Here is a 19,848-nt window from a genome sequence, read left to right on the forward strand (position 1 = left end):
AAGCCTCATAACAATTAAAATCAATCCAAGTACTTGGTATAGTCTTTTCAAACTATACATATTTAATACCTTCTGGATCTGGAGTCATCTGAAGCTCTACTTCTGTAGAAAGACTTGTGAAGAAATCCTTCAGGAAGAACAAAGCATCCTAAAATTAAGAGATGTAATTTTAACTAAGGAAGAAAAAAATCACCTATTTCTAAAACTATGAAACAAAGTATCTTCAATGCATATATTTTACTCATTGTTCAAATATAGCTACAATTTATTGAATTCTTTCTCTATGCTAGTCATTATTCCTATTCTTCCCCCCACTACACACACACACACACACACACAGATACACACTTCCCTTTTAATTCTCATAACTTTATGAGGAAATTAATTTATAGGTATGAAAACTGAGAGACAGAAGTTAAAGATTACAAAAGTAAAAAGGACTAAATCAAAGTACATTTGAGTTTTCTTAGAAATGGAGCACTCTCACTCTTGGCCCTGGCTCTCATTCTGCATTGTGGTGATATTACCAACAATCATGTGCTGGACACTTTTTTTTTTGAGACGGAGTCTTGCTCTGTCACCAGGCTGGAGTGCAGTGGCACAATCTCGGCTCACTGCAAGCTCTGCCTCCCGGTTTCACGCCATTCTCCTGCCTCAGCCTCCCAAGTGGCTGGGACTACAGGCGCCCGCCACCATGCCCAGCTAATTTTTGGTATTTTCAGTAGAGACCGGGTTTCACCATGTGGACACTTTTAAGTGTCTTCAAAGTTCCAAATGACTTAACTTCTGCTTTTCATACATTATATTGCCTTAATACATTTCATCATTGAACATGATATTCAAAATAATGAAAATAATCCATTCAGTATGGTCTCTCCTGAAATTACATAATTACAAACAAAAACTGCGTGGCTCTGTCTTCACATTGTACGTACATGCCATATTTGCCCATTATAGGCAGCTTCGTTTTGCCTATCTCACTCAAACTGACAAATATATCTTCGAGGATATATTTGTATATATGCCTGAGCCTGATCTTATTCTTTCCTTTCATTAAAAAAAAATCCTAAACTGGCCGGGTGCAGTGGCTCACATCTGTAATCCCAACACTTTGGGAGGCTGAGGCGGGCAGATCACGAGATCAGGAGTTCAAGACCAGCCTGGCCAACACAGTGAAATCCCATCTCTACTAAAAACACAAAAAATTAGCCAGGCGTGGTGGCGGGTGCCTATAATCCCAGCTACTCGGGAGGCTGAGGCAGGAGAATCACTTGAACCTGGGAGGCGGAGGCTGCAGTGAGCAGAGATCGCGCCATTGCACTCCAGCCCAGGCAACAGTGCAAGACACTGTCTCAAAAAAAAAAAAAAAAACAACACCCAACAACAAAAAACCTAAACTAATATAAAACATTAATACTGCGCCAAAATGCAATGTGAAGGGTCAAAATATTTAGTGGCACGCCAAAACAGTTTGACAATTCCAAAAGCTCTGTCTACTGATCACATATCTCAGAAGTACAAATGATGCAAATGAGAAGGATATCCTAGGTAACATGCATATGGGAGACTAAGCAATGGACTGCAGCACAAGCAGGTGGTTTCGTCAGTAGTGGAAATATTCTGATTCTGAAGCGGGGTAGTGGGTTCATGAATTGTTCATTATATTGTTATGCTTTACATATATATTCATGTATGTATTTTATATATTATTTCCATTATACACATTTAATATATATAATTCATATTATACCAAATATTACATGTTTACAGTTTAACAGCATATAAAATGCTATTCTTTGGCCACTAGATGGTGATATTTTAATGCCATAAATGGTGGGACTCCATGATTACCTTCAAAAAGACAGCAAATTTTCAGGTATCAATTTCCTCTTTAAGAAAAAAAAAAGGGAGACTAAAGATACAATGGTTTCTACTCATTTTTCACCACAAATGCACAAAACAACAGATAAAGAGATGCTAATCACCAGCTTTTTTTGTTTTTTTTTTTTTGAGACAGAGTCTCGCTCTGTTGCCCAGGCTGGAGTGCAGTGGCACAATCTCGGCTCACTGCAACCTCCGACTCCCGGGTTCAAGCAATTCTCCTGCCTCAGCCTCCTGAGTAGCTGGGATTACAGGCATCCGCCACCAAGCCCAGCTAATTTTTGTATTTTTAGTAGAGACGGGGTTTCATCATGTTGGTCAGGCTGAGTCTCAAACCCCTGACCTCGTGATCCACCCGCCTCGGCCTCCCAAAGTGCTGAGATTACAGGCCTGAGCCACCGCACCTGGCCACTAATCACCAGCTTTTTAAAATGTTCTCAAAATTTTTTGATTTTGGTATTTATGCTAAACTCTTTACAAATCAGTAAGACCAACAACTCAATTTTATTTTATTTTATTTTACAGATGGGGGTCTCGCTCTGTCACCCAGACTGCAGTACAGTAGCACGATCATGGCTCACTGCAGCCTCCACCTCCTGAGTTCAAGCGATCCTCCCACCTCAGCCTCCTGAATAGCTGGGAATATAGGCAGGCACCACCATGCCTGGCTAATTGTTTTTCTATTTTTTGTAGAAACAAGATCTCACTACGTTGCCCAGGCTGATCTTAAACTTCTAGGCTCAAGCAATCCTCCTGCCTTGGCCTCCCAAAGTGGTGGGATTACAGGCATGAGTAACCCGCACCCGACCCAAACAACCCAATTTTAAAACTAGCAAGACACAGACACTTCAGACACACAAAAGAAAATACACAAATGGCTAATAAGCACATAAAAAGATGCTCAGCATCACCTGTTATCAGGGAGATCCAATTTAAAACCACAGTGTACACAAAGCATACCAGCTAAAATTTTAAGAACGACAATACCAAGTTTGGCAAGGCTATGAAGCAGCTGCAGCTCTCATGGCTATTGGTGGGAATATGCAATGCAACAGCCACTGTGAAGAATTGTTTGGCAGCTTCTTAAGAGAGCTCAACATATACTTATCTTATGACCCAGAAATTCTACTCTTATATATGTATTTATTCAACCAAGAGAAATGAAAACATATGCCCATAAAAAGACTTCTACATAAATTTCCTAACAGCTTTATTCCTAAGAGCCAAAACCATGGAACAACCTCAATATGAACCAGCAGGTAAACAGATAAACTGTGGTATATCCACAGCAAAATCCTACTCAGCAATAAACATCACAGTGGATACATGCTACAACACAGATGGATCTCAAAGACTTAACGCTAAGTACAGGAAGCCAAGTACAATTCCATTTACATGAAGTTGCAGAACAGGAAAAAACTAATCTATGGTGACCAAAAGATCAGTCAGTAGTCACTTTGGGATGGTGAAGATGAACTACAAAGGGACATGAGTGAAGTCTTCAGGGTAAGGAAAATGTTCTATATCTCAACTGGGGTAGTAGCTACTCAAGTGTGTAAATCTGTGAAACCTCCACTGAACACTTAAAAGCTGTGCATTTTAGTGTATGTAAATTATACCTCAGTGCAATCAGTTTTTTTAAACTTTAAAAAATTGTTTATGCTAAACTTTGTAAAATGTCTAGTTTGAAGATCCTATGATAAAGGATATTAATACTGCACTATGACTTACAGTGTTAAAAGAATTCCTTTTAATGTCATACTCAAGCAATGAAGCAATAATGATGAAAAACACAATTGTGTAAACTGGTGCTGCTCCATGTTCATCCTCTAGAGCCTGGGTTGAGCACTTACTTATCTTACTTAGCAGAATGGTCTCCCAATCCCAGTCCACAATCAGAGTAAGGCTTTTGGTATCTTTACAAAAATCTTCACCTGCCTAGCTCCACTGCACTCCTTAAGACCCACCTCGAATGTCACCACCTCCAGAAAGCCTTTCCTGAGCATCCCTCACCCTTCCAAACTCCCAGTCTAGGTTAAGAGCCATCTTCTGGTCAGGCATACCATCCCATGCCTATCTGTATCACTTATACTCAGCACAGCACATTAAAACTATCTCTTTTATGTCAGTCTTCTATAAAGAGATCCTTGAAGATAGAGATGTCTTATTCATCTTTGTATCCCCAGCATCCTAATATAAAACCTGGGACAAGGCAGGCATTCACCAAATGGTCTTGAATGAATTGATACGCTTTCCCTGCAGAGTTCTAGGCAGTACAAAACTAAAATGGACAATAGGCTAGCAGAGTCAGGAAATCCGGCCCCCTTCCTATTTTGAATCTCAAACTGCCTAGCTGTATGACCTCCATCATCCACTTATCCACCAGATGGAACTCATTCCATCTGCAATGCTTATTGCCTGCCCTAAGGGAACACTGAGCTTTGGAAGCAGTTACACTTACCTTCAATAGCAATGCAGCTTTTTCAAAAACATGAAAGAATAATGTGTTGCTTTCATACTTAACATGATTCAATTAAGATGAATAAGTGGGGATGTGCTCAGTTAGAAAAATAATACTCAAAGCATTATCATTCACCAACTGATTTGTTTTCACAAGAAAAAATAAACAAAAATATTTGATTTTCTACTCAGACGACCATTTACTATCCCAAAATATGGTATAGCAATCTTAAAAGAGGCGAACTGAAAAGAATTTTTGTGTCAGGTGATATACCTCATTAACGCTTACATATTTGTGGTGTGGCTTTGTTTTCCTAGCTTTTATGTCTTAATGAATTATTTCTCGTTCTTCCTCAGGGTAGTCATAAAATTTATTTCCCTGATGGTTCTAAGATTAATAACTCTCCACTTTAAAATCATAATGCTTTATAGTTCTAAATAAGAAATTATGTTCAATATTAAATTTAAAAGTCTATTAAAGAAAATTAGGGTAGGCACAGTGGCTTATGCCTATAATCCCAGCACTTTGGGAGGCCAAGGTGGGAGGATTACTTGAGCCCAGGAGTTCAAGACCAGTCTGGGCAACATAATGGGACCACGTCTCTACAAAAAAATAAAAATAGAAAATTAGCTGGACATGGTGGTATGCGCCTATAATCCCAGCTGTTCAGGAGTCTGAGGTGGGAGGATAGTTTGAGCCCAGGAGGTCAAGGCTGCAGTGAGCCATGATCTACACTCCAGCCTGGGTGACAGAGTGAGACACTGTGTGTGTGTGTGGGGGGGGGGGGGGGGGGGGGGCGGTGGCGGGGAGAAAGAAAATTGGGCTTGCTAAGTTTCGTAAAGTCATGCCAGAAAGATGTATCTTACTCGAAGTCTTGTTCACACTGGTGATCGCCACAGATCAATTTTCCCACAAATATTTCATTGTATTTCCACTAGGCCAATCAATATATGGATAAATTTAGTTAAAGTATGGATATCAAAATATCTTCTTTTCATAATGATAAAACATAAAGTACTGATTGGCAAGTCTAACCTAGGTCAGAGGCTATAAGCATTAATGTAGAGCTATGCTAAGCTTCTGTACTTCACAGTACATTTTCTCTAAGACAGCGCCTATTTTTTGTTTATAAATATTATTTAAGCTCAGTCTTGAAATACTTGTTACCAGCTTTTAGTTATTCAAGTTTTATTTAAACAACTAATGAACATTATTCAACCAGTACTATTTAAGCAAATTAATAACGTCCACCCCACAAATAAATACTCTACTTCCAAACCTGAGCTCATATCAACACAATTTCTGTCAAGAAGGTTTTGTTATTTCACAGCAGATTAGTTAAAAACTCCATTTATGTTCTGCAATTATCATATGCTATGTTATTAAATAACAACAGTTAACATTACTGATCCCTAACCTGGTGTGTCAGGCACCCAGTTAATGTTTTTCACACACTGATTTATTTAATCTTCATTTTAAAAAGCATTATGATACACATATTACTATTTCTCCCATTTTATCAGTGAAGGAACTAAGGCTTGGAGATGTTCAGTAACTTACCCGAAGCCATACAACTAGTAAAAGCTACAGAACTAAGACTGGAACCCAGGTCTGACTCCAAACCCATGCTTCTCGCCATTCTATTACTATACCTTGGCTGCGCATCCTATTTTCATACATCCTGGTAAAAAGTTTCTGGAAGAGGCACCAGCTATGTTTTAAACAGATCTCTGGGTCAAAGCAAAGCCCAGAAGAATTTGATGGGATGCCTGCTAGAATACGGGAAAGTGGATTTCACTGTGCCCAACTCCAGTTTTTTTTAGGGAAAGTCTAAATCTCTGTTGTTTCTGACCTCTTTATGTATACCAATTTACTCATTTGTCATTTTGCCCAGCACAGAAAGAATTCTCTTCCAGATGCTGCAATGAAGACATAGCAGCATTCAATTCATCAGGGAATCCTCTAATACTCTCTGAAAATGTATGCATATCTGAACTGGGAGTAGAGTGCTTAAGGATTAGAGAACAAGAAGCAGGTATTAAGGTCTACATCACACCATGAGTAGGAGACTGGGGAATAACATCTAATGATGTTTACTCACCCACAGTTCAGATTCCAAACATCTAATGAATTTGCCCTATTCTTTATCAGAAGTTTGCTTTACATATGTAACCGCCATAAAAGTTCAATAATGATAAACATTACAATTTCTTTATTCTGAACATGCAGTCTAATCTAACTGTAACGGCAGGAATCACGCTCATGCTACAAACCTGGTCAATATTGAGGCGGAGCGGCATCAGCGACACTCTCAAGCAGCACTCCTGTGGGGACCTGCCAGATTCTGGACACACGTGTAAGGCTTTCACTGTCAACTACAAGGCAAGAAAGAGAATAACATTTTTCCACAATAATATGATGACCTTCTTCTCTTTAAAAATAAGAAAAAAAAAGAAAAATTCCTATTCCTATACCATATGAGAAAAAGAGGAATTGTTTACCCTCTTTCCTTAAAAGACTGAATCAAACATTTTTGGGTCACATGCCCCCATCAATAATCTGATTAAAGGCTGGGCGCGGTGGCTCATGCCGGTAATCTCAACACTTTGGGAGGCTAAGGTGGGAGGATTACTTGAGTTCAGGAGTTCCAGACCAGCCTGTGCAACATAGGAAAACCCCATCTCCACAAAAAACAAAAAATTAGCCAGGCACGGTGGTGCATGCCTGTAGTCCCAGCTACTCAGGAGGTTGAATGGGAGGCTAGTTTGAGCCCAGGAGGTCAAGGCTGCAGTGAACCACGATCTGTACTCCAGCCTGGGTCACAGAGTGAGACACTGTTGGGGGAAAAAAAAAACTGCTGAAAGATGTAGACTCTCTTTAGAGGAAAAATTGCAAATGGATAATGTTGTACTTAGTAACAGTTTACTGAAACCCTGAAGCTAACCATAGGCCCATATGCCAAAATCAAATTCTGTGAGGGACCTCCAAAGTCCTGAATGAATCATTTCTACCTTACTAAAATGTAAAGAGTGTTAGAAATCTGGAACACCTTCCGCAATACTACATATTTTGTATTGATCACTAGGGACTTCTACTTTTCCTCAGATATCAATTTATTAGCAATTAGAGTTAATGGACCCTAGAAGTGACAGGCAAAATAATTTTTTAAACATAAAACTTTAAGCAATACATTCAAAAGGGATTTTTCACATTAAAATGAGAAAAGATATCTAGTAATTTTCCCTACTTTAACTCTCTTGAAGTTAGATATAATAAAAACACATTTCCAAAACTAACATAACACAACGAGGTTAACTCTTACCATGTTGGAGTGAGCTTTTCGAGGCATTTCTTTACTGCAATACAGGTATAAAAATTTATTCATTTGTGATGTTGCCAAACGATCTCGAATCTCAAGATCCTGAACAATGAACACCTGCCGGGAGACTGGGTGTTCTGAGAGGCTGGAATCACAATCAGGTTTGCATGGCGGGTAGACTTCATGCTGAAACTTCACCTTAACAGATGAGGAGGAAGAACGTGGAACAGTTCTTTACATTCCTTTTATTAAATTGTATTTTCTCTTTAAAATGCAAAATATCACTCATCTTTCCTCTGAATTCTACCTCAGCTTACAATTCCACCTTCAAAAAACTCAACAACATGACATTCCTTCACTTGTTCACTTGTTTATTAATCTACAGTGCTCCCTGCTTGTCCAAGGTTTTGCTTTCCAGTTTCAGTTACCCATGGTCAACTGAGGTCCAAAAATATTTCAGTATTTTGAAACCAAGAGAAATACCTTCCATATAACTTTTATTGTAGTATAGTGTTATAATTGTTCTATTTTATTATTCATTATTGTTAATCGCTTACTATGCCTAACTTAGAAATTAAACTTTATCATAGGTATGTATGTATAGGAAAAACACAGTATACATAAAGTTCAGTACTATCTGCAGTTTCAGGCATCCACTGAGGCTATTACCATGTATGCCTGTGGATAAGGGGGACTATGTGGACCCTACCATACACAGAGAAGCTTGACTAATATTTCTATTTGACCTTGGTAAAATCCCTTATTTCCAAGGAAAATTCTCAATAGGAATAAGACGTAAAATTATTATCTTGCATACCTATGAAATTGCTTTAAAATGAATCAGCAGAGGCAGGGTTCAAGTTCCAAAAGGAGGCACAGATATGGTTAAATACAGGGAATTGTCATCACTACAATATTGCCATGCTAACTATCCTAAAATATGACACTTGGTACAATCTCAGACAAGCTGGTAGAATTAAATGCGTGTGATGCCATCAGTAGTCTGGCCCTACTGGTCTCTAGTCTCACAAAGGACCTGCCAGATGCACTGTCCAAACACAGGCTTTCCCAGACAGATGCTCTAGGGCAGCATCTCCTCAGTCTGACCCTATCTCAGACTTCCTGAATCAGAAACTCTGGGGTGGAGCCCAGAAACCTGTGTTTTAATAAGCCCTCCAGGGGATTCTGGGCTTGCTCAACTGTGAGAACCACCGCTCTAGCGGTAGCCCAGACAAACAAAAATAAAAGAAAAACACCTCAGTCTTCTTAGAACATTTGAGAATGAAAAAGAGGTAAGAGTTTTATACAAGATCCTTGCACTTTTCCAATCCAAAGGGTTGGGACTTAAGGCTCAAGACTACGTGGTGGGGGATAACAAAAGAACCCCCCGCCAATATCCTACTTAAGTGGATTTTTCCTTCAAATGCCATCTTACCTTGCTTAGCTGTATTTCCATTAAAAAGTCATGGTTCCTTCCTTTTCCCCCACATACTGTATTACGTCCATGTCTCGTGGGTGTGTGAGAAGGCGAACTGTGGGGACTACTAAAAATGAGCAAAAAAAAAAAACCCTTTTGTTAAAGGAATATTCAATGAATGACATTAAGGAAAATGATAAGATGAAAGACAAATAGTACAGAGCTATCAGAACGCTGCCACAAATTACTAGAAACCAAAACCGTATCTTCTTTACTCTGTAGACACTGAAACACGCGTTTTATTATTGGCATTAGAGTAATCACCTGCTTGCTAAATACTCAAAACTACAGGAAAAGCTAATTATGATGCTGGGATCCGTATCACAGGATACACTTAGAAATTAGACCTCCTTATAAGCTTCTTGTTACTTTGGAAACCCTTTATAGTCAGAACACAAGTCCTAGGAATCCCAACTAATACACAAAATAATTATAGTAAAGTTGGACGTGTTTTAAAGTCACTTTTAAGTAGAAAAAGCTGCTGAACTATAGTGTCAAATGTTACTGCTCCACGCAGCCTCCATGCCATGCCCCACCTCAATAAGGAAGTCTGCCCCCTACAAGGATTCTGTCCACCTGATTCTCTCCCAGCAACCGGCACACTGCACTCGTCTCACAGGTGCTCAATGACCACAGGCTCTCTGCTCAGTGCCCTGCTGAATGCTGGGGACAGGGCATGCCCGACCCCACCTCCTGACACACTTCCTGCATTTCACTGCCCTCTGTCACTCACATGACTCACAGGACCTACTCATTTTTGTGAAATAGGTACATGGTAGATACCTGAAAATTTCTGCTGAATGAAAATGATGAGAGTCAACATTTTAGTAAAAATACAAATAATACAAATAAGTTCACAATTGGAAAACTGTGAGAGTGACATTTAAATTACAGTTTTTAATACTACTTTATTAATAATTATTAAAATGATAAATCCTATTTTTCTTTTTTCTCTCTAAAGGGGAAATGGAAAATTCTATTTTTCTAAGAAAAGAATATATTGGCCTCCCAAATAAACTTATATACAAATTAACTTACATATAACTTTTAGCCGGAGAAGTGGGAGGGACTGTTCCAAAATCCTTTCCTCCATAAAGATGCCAGACAAGAGAGACCTCCTTCACCACATAGCGAATCACAGGAATGGGAAAGTGTAAGGGGGCCTTGCTCGTATCGGTCTTCTTAACGGGCAGACTGAAATAATTGTCTCTTATCACAATTGCATCATCAACCATGATTTTTATAACTGGTTCTTCTTCCTTCTCCTAAAATAAACAAACAGGTAACACATACTCTCTTTTCTAATTAGAAACAACTGATTATGCTGCACATCTCAAGGGGCATTCTTGCTTCTACATTCTTTTTAATAATTCCAGTATATAAAATAAGGTGATGGTTACCGACATTAGTCACCACAAAGATATTCTGCTTTATTAACCATAAAATAAACTCTCTTTGTTCTACGTAAACCACTCCATAAGGATTTTTTATGGTTTACAATTCGGCTTTCACTACTTGTTTGATAATAAAAAAGCACAAATTTAGTGTGTGGGTATTTTTTTTTGTTTAAAGTCAATACTGCAAACCAAAAGTTAACAAATTTCAACATATGGATGATATTACCATGTTTTTAATAATAGGTTTATCCTGAGTTTGATTGTTTGGATTTTTAAAAATTTAACCAGAAGGTTCTCAGAACTTTGTAAACAAATACGGTCACCTACTGGACAATTCCTGGAAAGTTTCCAAATATACATACACACACACCTATATCTATACATACACACAAACACACCCCAACCATCAGCCTTCACACAAACCACATCTTATCTTTCCCGATTCTTGGACTAGCAATTCTGTCCAGCAGATCCTTCTGCCATTTAATTTCACGATCCTTGAATAGTCATCTTACTATATAAAAAATCTGGAGTTCAATAATCTATGTTGGAAATTTTGCAAATAGCATTCTTCTCTGAGTCTTTAGGAGATGTGTCACAGAAATAGTACAGTAACCATTCACAAACTGTCAATAGTATATTAAAAAAAAAAGTAATTCTGAACTATAAAGAATTTACAAAATCAACAGAATTTTCTCCAGGTACCCTTTGGTCAATTCAATTTGTAACACCATTCAAGGCTTCAATAATGTTATTAATTTATTACCTGCATGGCTGCTTTTGGTGCAAAAAGAATGCAAAAGTCATCATTCTCAGTGGGCACACCTGTCATTGCATCACTGATGAAATGGTGAGAGAATGAGGCATAGGTGGGGCCGGGCTCCTGGGATACATTCCCACTCTCGTCAGGAAACAGGAAGAGGTCTGAACAACATGGCTCCTGAATTTGAGATTTTTCATCCAAAACACCTAGATAAAAAGATTACAACATTTTGGCACACTTTGAAATATCAACAACAACAAGCATTTTAACCATGTGTCAGATATATGTTGTGTGCAATATCTCATTTATTTCCTAAAATAAGTCTATGAATCTGAGGCTTAAAGAGAGCTAAGTAACATGCACCAAAACACCTCAGCAAGAGTCAGAAATACATCAAAAACCACTAATAGGCCAGGCATGGTGGCTCACGCCTGTAATCCCAGCACTTTGAAGGCCGAGATGGGTGGATCACCTGAGGTCAGGAGTTACAGACCAGCCTGGCCAACATGATGAAACCCTGTCTCTACTAAAAATACAAAAATCAGCTGGGCATGGTGGCACACACCTGAGTCCCAGCTACCTGGGAGGCCGAGGTAGGAGAATTGTTTGAAGCCAGGAGGTGGAGGTTGCAGTGAGCTGACATCACACCACTGCACTCCAGCCTGCGTGACAGACCAAGAACCCGTCAAAAAAAAAAAAAAAAAAAAACAACTAATAAAAAGACAAATGATAAATTCGAAATGGCAATGTCGTAAAGACAGTTTCCTCCCAGTTAGTTGGTGTTCGGGAAGCTCAGCAGTTGCTGGTTAGTGTTGAGTGGAGTTTTGCTTTACCCAGAATTTCACCTTTGACAATTCTGTCCTATAGGCGGAGCTCTGGAAGAAACTTCTTGGACAATATTACAATGTGAGGGGAAACTGGTTACATTTAGCAGAGCCTAAATGTAGGGGGAGGGAAGGGGAAGGGGAGGGAAGAATAGCTGCTGAGCAAGCATTAGGTGGCAGAGGAGGCAGTGATTCAAGTATGAAAAGACCTCTTCCTGGGGCCTGGGATACCCAAACTGGATACCTAATCTTAGGTAGCTATCGCAAAAGATTACATGTGCACCAAAATCTGCATGTCAACATATATTTTAATATGTTTACATTACATATTAAGAGTCACTCATTCTTTTCCCATTCATTCATTAAAACCAAACACTGTGATGAGGCTGAGAACACTAAGCTGAATCAAGAGACATACTGGCTTTAAGAGACTCACAGATTAGATTTTAGATTCTTCTACAGCAGTACCTCAGAATTACTCATCCTTACAGGTACCCATGGCCTAGTACAGAATCTTGTATATTGAAGCCACCCAGTAAATAATCACTAAATATTCTTTCCCATGTAATTAAGGTAGCTGCATATATATATATACACACACACACACATAAATATATATAAATACATAAATATATATATACATATATATATATTTTTTTTTTTTTGAGACAGAATCTCGCTCTATTACCCGTGCTGGAGTGCAGTGGCACAATCTTGGCTCACTGCAACCTCCGTCTCCTGGGCTCAGGTGATCCTCCCACCCCACCTAAGCCTCCCAAGTATCTGGGACTATAGGCGCCTGCCAACACATCCCACATCTAGCTTTTTTTTTTTTTTTTTAATTGGAGAGATGGGGTTTCACCATGTTGCTGAGGCTGGTCTCAAACTCCTGAGTTCAAGTGATCCACCTGCCTCAGCTTCCCAAAGTGCTAGATTACAGGCATGAGCCACTGTGCCCAGCCTAGCTGCTAACATTTATTACAAATAATGTAGTACATAGAACACTAAAAGCCCCAGTTTGCTTCCTTAGTTCTAAATTATCCTAAATTAGCAAGAAAGCAACAGTTAACACTAGACTTTTACAACTCCATGAAATAATTTTTAATTAAGATTTCCCAATATATAGATATAGCTATGACCATTCAATTAGAAGAAAATACTGTTGAAATAGAGGCTTTAAAATGTTTACCTGCTTCCCTTTGGCTTTCAAGGATCTTGAATCACCTGGGTCCCTCTTTGCTTACCCAACTTTATTATCTAATTCTTTTCAATAAGAGAACTTTTGTTTCAGTAAGAACCCGAATGTCATGGCTAAATAACTGAGGCTCATGCATGCCTTTGTCTGTGCTCTGTTGATGTTAATGACCTTGCCAAGATTACCTTCTCCTCCCTCTTTACATACCTAAATCCCAACCACTTTTAAAAAACCAAGCCATCTTACTTTACTAAAGTCTAATAAAATTATCCCAATCCTTTCCAAACAGTAGAGGATATACCACATTTGAAGTATTTTCTTACATCATTTATCAATCAGTCTAAGTACTGGCACCAGTTTTGTGCCCATTTGTTTTACTATGCTACAAGCTACCAGAAAACATAAGCACTGTCTTCTACTCACTCTGCATTCCCGACACCATCCTGGCCAGAGTTACCTATTTACTAGACACTGAGTAGACACAAGCTGAATGATTAACAGATATCCATAAAAACTCATATGCGTCTTTAATAAGTGACTTATTAAATTTATGAGAACACAAATAATGTAAGCCCCAACATTAACATCAGTGCTCCCTGAGAAGAGTCCTGGTCTTACCATTAGCCTGTGGTTTTACTGACGAGGTGCCTTGTTGCATGTCGATCTCCTCCATAGCATCACTCATCAGATCTCGTAACATTTGTTGATCTGCTTCAGGAAGTACTGGACCACGTGAGGATGATCGACCACTGGAATCTACCTATAGCCAAAAAACCTAATTAAAAATAACTGAAAATGCTCTTAAAAACCAAACTACTTACATTTATTTTATCCCAGAAATACATTACATTGTACAAAAACATCAGAAATAGAACCTACTCATTTTTCTATGCCCAGCAGCTGTTATATTTCAAGTTTTTGGTATTATCACCCTAACAAATACTGGCAAAGAGCAATAAATGTGTCATCACCTCAAAGCAAGCACAGTGAACTGGGATCTTGAAGAGGCAATGCATTTGAAAACAGGGAAGTTGAACAAACTGCAATAAAGCTGGGAAAGAAGGGATAACTAAATAAGTTTGATCTCCTCAACTCTGATGGTTGCAATGACTTTCATCCCTTTGACATTAAGCCCCTGTAGGACGAAGCCTCATTTCTTGGACACCTAACAACAGTAGGGGGCACACACAGCAGGGGAAATATACTAAACGGTGATTCAGAGCTCAGTTCCAGCACCAAATACTTAACCAAATACTTCACCAATGGTTGATGAACTGTAGATTCATTAAACCCAGATCGTGCTTTTTATATGTGAGCATGACTCTAAAATAGCAAGTTCCAAGCTGAAAGGGATAATTTAAAATAAGAAGAATGTTTTTTAAAAGGGAATAAATAGTAGGCGGGGTGTCATAAATCACCTTATCGTGAGAATACAGCAGGAACAAGGAGTCACAAACAGAAATGTAACACAAATAAAGTGTAAAATAATCCTGAACAAAAGACAACAAACACGATGCCAGTCAGGCCTTTACTAGAGTACATAACAGAGGCTCTAGAACCTAACGGGACTGAGATTTCTGTTCATAAGAGAGACCACAAAGAATAACAATGAAAAAGAAAAAATGCTAAACAAACTGGACATTCTTCAATTTGGACATAAGAGAAGTTAGAAAGGTGACACTTGGGGCAGAAAAGTGCATTGAACTGGACACCAAAATATCTGGGTTTGTTGCTGTTTCTGCTACTCTTTAGGGCAATCATCTAAATTCTCTGGGTCTTATTAATTTTTAACCTCTCTATCTCACCAGGTCATCATGAAAGGAAAAGGAAGTCATATATGACAAAGTACACTGAAAACTGGATTGTCTTAGAGATTAAAAAATAGGGAAAATATGATGATATAAGTAAGTCTTCTGGTAACAATACTAACACCTGCCATCTATCTTTTCATAGCATTTTTACATACAACTTGCATAGAACAAGCTTTTGCATGATAAATGTTTTCTTTCTTCCCTTGGGACAGATGAAAATAACAAGTCTAGAAAAAAAAAAGTATGATGTTTGCTAGGAAGATTAATGGAAACAAAGAATATCAAAAAACAGCAGAATGGTTTTCCAAAAAGGCCCATGAAACCACCGTTTCAGACCCCATTATTCTGAAGGTAAAGAACAGATGAATGACTTTCAAAGTTTCTTTTCTACCTTATGACTGTCATGAAGACCTCAATAATGTAAACATGTCACGACATGGCAGGGACTGGAGGAATCACATTGCTGACTGTACCTTAGACCTTCTTTGAAAGGCTCCAGGCTTCATATCTGCCTTGTTAGGTGTCTGCAAGTCACCATAGCTTGCAATATACTGAATGAGATTCATTAACGCAGCACAAGAGTCTGAGCACGTTCTGATGTGGACAACATCGCTGGAACAGTGTAACTCAAAGCGGGGCTCAGTCTGGACAAGACACAGAAAAAGGGATGAAAATGTTTTCCAAATGAGACAAAAGTTTCTTTTTTTGCATAGATTTACATTAAATAAGATTCATGATAATCTGTCTCGCTACATAAAAAAAGTATTTAAATAAATCCATTTTTAATATATTTACTCTATTTCTGACCAAAATTAGGTACACGGAAAAATGTTAAACTCAATTTTTTTAATCTCTTAAAAAATAGAACTTAAAATTTTCATTTATTTTAATAACTCACTTGCTCTCCATCAGAATCAGACTTCACTGCAGTTATGGTTAACTCCAAAAGCCCCATATCCATCACACGAACATAATCTAAAATTTTTAAAATTAAGAAAATCTCTTCAGTACAGCTTTCAAAAATGTGTATCCAACCAACACCCAATACAACTAGCATTCCTTTAAAATTCATTGCAGAGAGCACTACAAATAATTATAATGCAATGAAAATAGTTTCATCCCATAGAAGTCCTAAAATTCACTTTTTTGTTAGAAACAAAAATTATCTTAAATAAAAATTTGTAGTATATATAGTAATTTGATGTACTTAACTAGCATTATAAGAACATTACAATTTCAAACTGAAAAACCAGTATCTGAAAAACGAAGCTGTGAATATATACCACATGATCACTATATACTTAAAGACCCTTTAATCTTTAAGGATCTTTAATAAGATTCTTAGTTCACTAGCATTATCCCAGAGTTAAAATGCTTTAAAATTATTTACGCACAAAAATAAAGCAGAATTTATCTACTCCATTTGTTTTTTAACTCTTACCTCTACTCAGATTTATAGTGACAGTATTGCATTTGTCAGATAGATGTAAAGCAGCTTCATCCAAGATTATTCTGAGGCAAGAAAGATAAAAACAACATCTGAAAAACTAAGCTTTGAGTATCATACCCCATAATCACTATATGCTTAATTGCATCATTCTTTCTGGTATGAACATTGTTGAAATCATAAGCAGTTTCTAACTTATAACTGTCATCTAACATTTTTTAAAAACTGTTTATGAATGCTAGGAATATTTAAATGGTGTAAAGAATTAGATTAAATCATCTACTCAAATTAATTCTAAATTTTTGGCAGTTTTTAAAGAGAAGCCCAAATTCACAAGGTTTAAACTATAGTATAAAGATAGAGTGGGCCAGATGCAGTGGCTCACACCTGTAATCCCAGCCGTTTGGGAGGACAAGGCAGGAGGACCACCTGAGGCCAGGAGTTCTCAACTAGCCTGGGCAACACAGCAAGACCCCTTCTCTACAAAAACAAAACCTTTTTTTTTAATCAGCCAGGGATAGTGGCATACGTCTATAGTCCTAGCTACTCAGTAGGGTGAGGGCAAAAGATCACTTGGGCTCAGGAGTTGAAAGCTGTAATAAGCTGTGATCATGCCACTGCATTCCAGCCTGGGCCACACAGAGCAAGACCCTGTCTCTAAAAAATAAAAAAATTAAATAAAAAGTATAAAGTGTATCAGGTAGCATGGGAAGTTTACCATATGTTTTAAAATGCAAACTTTTTAAAGAATCTCCAGAATTAATTTCTTCCCTAAAAATGAAATGCAATAATAAATGGGTAGATGAAACATGTCACCTGAGAAAAATTGGGTAATTTGGGTAAAAGGTTATAACTATTAGTAAAAGAACGTTTAACAAAAAATTGAGACTTTAATAAAATGGTTTAGGTAAATATCAATTGGTATGTTTCGAACAGCTTTGTTTAGTATACAATGAAGTTTACACAGGTACCTGAGAGTAGAGGAAGATTTATCCAATGCAACGCTACTGGAAACACTGAACGTTTCCACGGTAAGAAGAGATCGGATTGGCAAATAAAGGGGTCTAATGCCAAAGAGAAACAAAAGAACATCAGTTTGATATGGCTCCAGAAACTCTATTAAAAACAACAACAACAACAACAATTTGAACCTTAACTCTACTGAATTATGTATTTTTTTCAAAATTTAGTAGCATTTTAAATAAAACTTTATTTTGTTCCATTTGTGAACTTACCTATAATCAAGTGCACAGCTCCAAAGATGAACATGAAAAGTTGTAAATGAAGTTGGAGGATTATATCCCAAAACAGGTTCATCAGCAATATTCAAGAAGTATAAAATCTATAATCACAAAAAATTAAAACGCCCTGCTTTAGAAGAAAAAAAAGGTTTCATATAATATCCTTAATACCAATGTAAACCAGAATATCTCACAGAAAAAATCATTTAATTGGAAAATCATAACGATAAAAGGAAAAAAATCATCATTTTGAAGGAATTAGTTTCAAAAAGTACTTGCATCAGAAAAGAAGGTAATGGATACTGATGGATGTGTTCATTTGTTTGACTACAGTAGGCATTTTACTATGCATATCAAGACATGTTATTCACCTTATATATAATAAAAATAAATTTTTAAAAAGTATTTGCAAAATTAGAATTTGAAATGCACAAGCCTATCCAACAACTCCAATGCTACAGAAATCTTAGAAAATCACACCTTATGAAATTAATAACAATGTATGCATAATATAATTTCATATTTTTTGGCTTGGAACAATTCTCAGAAAAAATAAATTTTGCTAAAGACTGCTTAAAACTATCAATCTGGCTTCCTATATAACTCACTGTGTGCAGGGGCGATTGGTTTTTCATATAAGCCATTGTTGAAGGAAGCTCTTTTTCCTTAATGTATACCTAGCTCAGTCTAAAAACCAGTCCCTCTCACCAACATCTATTCTTTCATATTTCTAATCCAAACAAATAAGGAGGTTCTGCTAAATGTCTCCCTTCCAGCTGGTTATTCACCCTAACCACTTCTCTACTCCTACCAGATAGAAAGTCAGACAGATATCCTCATGTTTCCTAAATGCTTTCATGAGAAAAGAATTTTGAAAACACTCAAGTTTTTAAATAATGTATTATTTTCCCAGCACAATTAAGAAGTTCTCCTTTATAAGAAACATGAGAAGCAATCATAGTGCACTAGTTTTCATTCTCACATAAGGAAAAGCTAACTTCTTACTCAAAGTCTCCTCTGAAAAATAACCAATTGTATTTTATTACCATAAAAAGTTGTTGAACCGGAAATTAATGAGAGAAATCCTGATAAAATGCTTTAAAGCAACATCATATTATTGGCCTAGGGAATTATATGGAAACATTGCACTTAAAGAACTTCTGATTTTAAAAGCAATTCAACACACCATTCACTGCTCCTCTACGCCAGACATTCTACAAGTCCTGGGATACAGAGTCCCTTCCCTTCCTTTAATGACATATAAGATAACTCTGTCATTGAGAGGTTTTGAGGACCACACTTCAAGGTAAAAAACCAATTACATTCTGAGGTGATAATACTGTTTTTTTTTGTTTTGTTTTGTTTTTTGAGACAGAGCTTCGCTCTTGTCACCAGACTGGAGTGCAGTGGCACGATCTCAGCTCATTGCAACCTCCACCTCCCCGGTTCAAACGATTCTCCTGCCTCAGCCTCCCGAGTAGCTGGGATTACAGGTGCATTCCACCACGCCCAGCTAATTTTTGTATTTTTAGTAGAGACGGGATTGACCAAGCTGGGCTCGAACTCCTGACCTCAGGTGATCCACCTGCCTTGGCCTCCCAAAGTGCTGGGATTACAGGCATGAGCCACCGTGCCCGGCCAATACTGTTCTATTTCTTAACCTAAAAGGTGGTGACGCAGTAGTATTCACTCAATGATAATTCACTGAGCTGAACATTTATGACTTACAAACTTTTCAGTAAGTGTATTAGATGTCAACACAAATTTTTAAATAAATTAATACATATATAACAGCTCTCTTACCTGCTCATGCCAGCTAAGCCCAGAAGGAAGCATTCTATGCTGGAGAGTGGCTCCTTTCAGTCCTACGGCAATGAGAAATTCCTATACAGAACAAGACAAAGAATGACATTTACCACCTATGTAATCCTATAACTCAAAAGTTTTTCCAAGAAAATAAATATGTTGTCTTTTATGTAATTATTTTTAGCTAGAATCAAATCAACAGTGGCATAAAAGTACAAAACACAAA

General features: G+C 37.6%; 1 protein-coding gene across 5 annotated transcripts in view; it reads right to left on the reverse strand.

Moving 5' to 3' along the window:
- Nucleotides 1-19,848, reverse strand: part of ATG2B (autophagy related 2B) — an 82,062-nt gene that overhangs the window by 14,142 nt on the left and 48,072 nt on the right. For all 5 annotated transcript variants that reach the window (XR_010151028.1, XM_009428416.5, XM_510152.8 and 2 more), the window contains 13 exons: nucleotides 19,620-19,700; nucleotides 17,811-17,917; nucleotides 17,547-17,639; nucleotides 16,570-16,640; nucleotides 16,027-16,103; nucleotides 15,602-15,772; nucleotides 13,936-14,077; nucleotides 11,302-11,504; nucleotides 10,177-10,403; nucleotides 9,097-9,205; nucleotides 7,665-7,859; nucleotides 6,616-6,717; nucleotides 70-148 (listed from right to left, as the gene is read on the reverse strand). Coding sequence is in view for 4 of the 5 variants with exons in the window: in XM_009428416.5 (XP_009426691.4) it covers nucleotides 70-148; nucleotides 6,616-6,717; nucleotides 7,665-7,859; nucleotides 9,097-9,205; nucleotides 10,177-10,403; nucleotides 11,302-11,504; nucleotides 13,936-14,077; nucleotides 15,602-15,772; nucleotides 16,027-16,103; nucleotides 16,570-16,640; nucleotides 17,547-17,639; nucleotides 17,811-17,917; nucleotides 19,620-19,700 (1,657 nt within the window). In the remaining variant the exon portion in view is untranslated. The remainder of the gene's footprint in view (nucleotides 1-69; nucleotides 149-6,615; nucleotides 6,718-7,664; nucleotides 7,860-9,096; nucleotides 9,206-10,176; nucleotides 10,404-11,301; nucleotides 11,505-13,935; nucleotides 14,078-15,601; nucleotides 15,773-16,026; nucleotides 16,104-16,569; nucleotides 16,641-17,546; nucleotides 17,640-17,810; nucleotides 17,918-19,619; nucleotides 19,701-19,848) is intronic.

Source organism: Pan troglodytes, chromosome 15, assembly GCF_028858775.2.
Source record: "Pan troglodytes isolate AG18354 chromosome 15, NHGRI_mPanTro3-v2.0_pri, whole genome shotgun sequence".
Taxonomy (NCBI): Eukaryota; Metazoa; Chordata; class Mammalia; order Primates; family Hominidae; genus Pan; species Pan troglodytes.